Here is a 3748-nt window from a genome sequence, read left to right as displayed (position 1 = left end):
TTTCCCTACGTCCTAAAGCCACTGCTGCCAGCTCCCCAATGACATAGCAGATAGGGGGGTCCTTTCTCATCTCTACTAGGGGCAGCTACTGGCAAACAGTACATCCTCCAGAGTCCCCGGGCCTGGAAATCGGTCCTGAAGGAGCAGAAGGACTGACTAGGCCTGTGAGAGTCCCTGCCCACCATACAGGCTGCTGACCCCTGACCCTGACTGGTGCAGCGGAGGAGAGGGGTCTGTGTCCGCGGACTCACAGGTGCTGCTGGAGCTCCCACAGCACTGACTTCTCCAGGCTGCTCTCATTCGAGATAATGAAATGGGGAAGATCCACATCCGGCCTAGACTCCAGCCCCGACGCCCTGAGCAGGGAGGAGCCTCGGTCCCAGCGGCCAAGCTCCCCGGCCGAGGCGGGGCTGGACGGCTCCTCCAGGGGAGAATGCTCCTCGTAGATGAGCAGGTTCCTGGATCTCACTGAGGACAAAGCAAAGTACCGGGTGTTAGGGAGACACCACGAGGGCACAGCACATCCCCCCGGGCGGGGGCAGCTGACAATTTGCCAGGGAACATAGTCGTGAGCGGTAGTTTGTAAAGTGCGCTCCGCTGAGTTCTACAGAATCCCCACCAGTGCCTTAGCCCCGGCGGGAGGGGCACAAGGGGGAACCCAGCAAGTGGGCTGACCCCCTCCCCTGCCCCTTCCCTCCCTTCAATGGAGAAGCTACACTTTCATCACGTTTTTAAAATCAGACGTTCACATAAGACTCCCTTCAGAAAGGTGAGTTTCCAGAAAGCTCCAGAGGAATGAAACGGAGACCCTCCCGGCGTGCTGAGTGCGGCCTTACCCACAGAGGCTGTGTACGGCTCCGGCAGGGAATGCTGGCTGGGCAGGGCCATCTTGGTGGCGGAAGGATAGGGCCCATAGCCCTGGAAGAAGCTGCCGAACGCCACGGCAAAGCACAGCACAACCACCTGCAGGCGAGGGACAACACGGAGCGGTCAACTCCAAGGTCCACCGAGCACACCTGTCCACCCGCAGCCCCGGGAGGCTCCCCCACCGGCCAACAGACGGACCAGGAGCGAGCTGCGCGGTTCTTCCGACCCCACGGCCCCTGGACGTGGCAGGCTGGGCAGAGATGGAGACTGGGGAGAGGGCGGGCGGTTAGGGCGCGTCCCTTCGGGAAACTCACCATGAGGCAGGTGCCAGTCTGCGTGCCCGCCAACTTGCAGGTGCGAGAAACCTTGCCCATCACCAGAGTCTGCAGCTTCTGCAGCTGCTGGAGAAGAGCCCTGCGTGTAAAGGAACAGAACCATGAGGGGTCTCAGGGATGACACGGGCTGTGGGGGGTCGGCCCCCAGCTCCAGGGCAGGTGCCGTGACTTCGTGTCTGAATTTGAGGAGAGAGAGCGGGACAGTCGCCCATGGAAGAAAAGGGGATGCCAGTGCCTACCAGGGCCGGTGCTACAGAGCCTCCTGGGGCTCAATCAGTCACTTCCACCACTGCCCAGTTCTGGTGCTGTTCTAAGAGGTGAACACCCCAAATCATCCCTGATGTGTCAGGACTCGTCAGTCAGCCGTTGGGGGGGAAAGCGGAAAGACCGTTCTGACCCACCGGTGCTGGTGACACAGGGAACTCATTGGCCCAAAGAAGAGAAACACTGAAGAGGCGTGAGGAAGAGAAAAGCAAAGAGCGGAGGGAAATGCCCAGCAGAGAACCTGGGAGGAGTGAGCAGCGGTGGCGGCCGTGATTGGAGATGACATGACTCTCACAGAGCCGCACTCGGTGGAGACTTGAAGAAAGAGAGAACGAGGGCAAACAAGGATGGCCGGGAGGCACACAGCTGGGCCCCTGCAGCCCGAGGTCTCTGGAGGCTCAGGGCACCACCACAGCCAAAGGTGAAGCCAGAACATGAGTCAGGCAGCCTGCTCCGGGCACACGGCTCAGAGCCAGGCACTAGGAACCAGCCAGACACCGGCTCTGATCTTTCTCTCGGAAGAGACGGAGAGCAGGAGCAAAAGGAGTCGCCCTGCCCCTGAAACTGGACTGTGCATCATCTTAAAAGGGGAGGGCTGGGATGAGAATGGCCTGTTCTGCTCTGAGTACCTTCAGATCAGAGAGAGATCAGGTGGGGAAATTCCTGGCAAACCCTGCACAAGGCACGCCGCAGGCGAGGAGTTTACGGCACACTCTCCTGAATCAGAGTCTCAGAGCTGAATTTTGCAGGAGCTCTTCCCCTCTTCCCAAGCCCCATGCGCAAGGCAAAGTGGAAAGATTTTACAAGCAGATGCTTTTCCTTGAGCCTCAAAGGGTTTCACGCTGTGATGTGACTTTAGAACGCCAGACGAGTTCACTGGGAAACACTAACCCACCATTCGTTTGCAGGAGCCAGGCTTTCGTGGGTAAGTGCCTCTCCGTGCCGTCTATCTCCTGAGTAACTTTCAGGGGCCTGAAGGGCAGGCAGGTGGACCCGGGGCTGCAGCTTCTCCCCGGCAGGTGCCAATGAAAGGTGTCTCCTGGGTGTAAACCAGTTAAGGACGGGCTGACTATAGGACGATACTGCTTTCAGCAGTTAGATGGCTAAGAGTGGGGGCAGATGGGAGTCACCCCGAGCACGTGCAGGGGAGGCTTGCTGAACCCAAACATCTGTGTGTGGTCCCAACGACACTGTATTTTCACCCTGTGCCATGATTTTAACTCAAGCAAAACAAAGTCTTCCATTCCATTAATTAATATCATTAATTGAAATTCTTTTATATGGAGATTTTTAAGGACTTAGTTGTAAATTTGTTGCTTTGTGGTTATCTAGAAATATAATCACATATAGTTGAGACCTGATTCAGTTGTTGAGAGTGTTCTGTACATTACTCACAGCTGAGAAATACTGATAGCATGATTGCCTTAAATTCTACCTAAAGAAATCTTGTCGTTTGTGACAACATAAATGACCTTGGAGGGCACTGTGCTAAGTGAAATAAGCTAGGCGGAGAAAGACAAATACCAGGAATATGTGAAATCCCCCCCACCCCTGCAAAAAAAGTCAAACTCAGAAAAACAGAGTGGAAAAGTGAAAAGTGGTTGTCTGGGGCTAGGAGGAGGGAACAGGGACAGGTTGGTAAAAGGGTACAAATTACCAGCTGTAAGATTAATAAGGTGTAAGATCTAATGTCTAGCATGGTGGCTATAGTGATAACACTGTATTGTATAATTGAAATTTGCCACGAGAGTAAAACTTAAATGTTCTCACCAAAATATCCTATATAATAAAAGCCTAATATGCAAATCAATCAAACAGTGGAATGAGTGGTGGACTGGTTGCTATGACGAGCACTGACCATCAGGGGGCAGACGCTCAATGCAGGAGCTGCCCCCAGCCCGCAGGCCCTAGGCCAGCCAAGGTGGGTGCTAGCAGGGCCCCCCTCCCCCGATTGCCCCACTGGTTGCCCCACAGATCAGCCCTGATTGCCAGCCAGGCCTAGGGACCCTACCTGTGCATGAATTTCATGCACTGGGCCTCTAGTTAAAAATAAAAAGGTAAATATGTGAGGTATTAGATGCATTAACACAATGTGGAAATTCCTTTCACAATGTATATGTTTATCAAATCATCACGTTGTACTCTTTAAATATCTTACAATTTTATGTGTTAACTATACCTCGATAAGGCTGGAAAAAAGAAAACATTTGCAACCAAATGATCACATGACACAGCAAGTATTTTTCCTCATCGCACTTTTTTTCTCTTCTCCGCACCTCCCA

The 3748-nt window shown here is 53.8% G+C and overlaps 1 protein-coding gene across 2 annotated transcripts in view; it reads right to left on the bottom strand.

Annotated features, from left to right (window-relative positions):
• The window catches only part of CREB3L2 (cAMP responsive element binding protein 3-like 2), a 108364-nt gene that overhangs the window by 4700 nt on the left and 99916 nt on the right, over positions 1 to 3748 (bottom strand). For both annotated transcript variants that reach the window (XM_006759577.2, XM_015561239.1), the window contains exons 9-11: positions 1182 to 1281; positions 837 to 963; positions 252 to 468 (exon numbers count right to left, since the gene is read on the bottom strand). In XM_006759577.2, the coding sequence (XP_006759640.1) occupies positions 252 to 468; positions 837 to 963; positions 1182 to 1281 (444 nt within the window). The remainder of the gene's footprint in view (positions 1 to 251; positions 469 to 836; positions 964 to 1181; positions 1282 to 3748) is intronic.

Source organism: Myotis davidii, unplaced genomic scaffold, assembly GCF_000327345.1.
Source record: "Myotis davidii unplaced genomic scaffold, ASM32734v1 scaffold1316, whole genome shotgun sequence".
In the NCBI taxonomy this organism is placed as follows: Eukaryota; Metazoa; Chordata; class Mammalia; order Chiroptera; family Vespertilionidae; genus Myotis; species Myotis davidii.
This window is presented reverse-complemented; position numbering and strand designations above follow the sequence as displayed.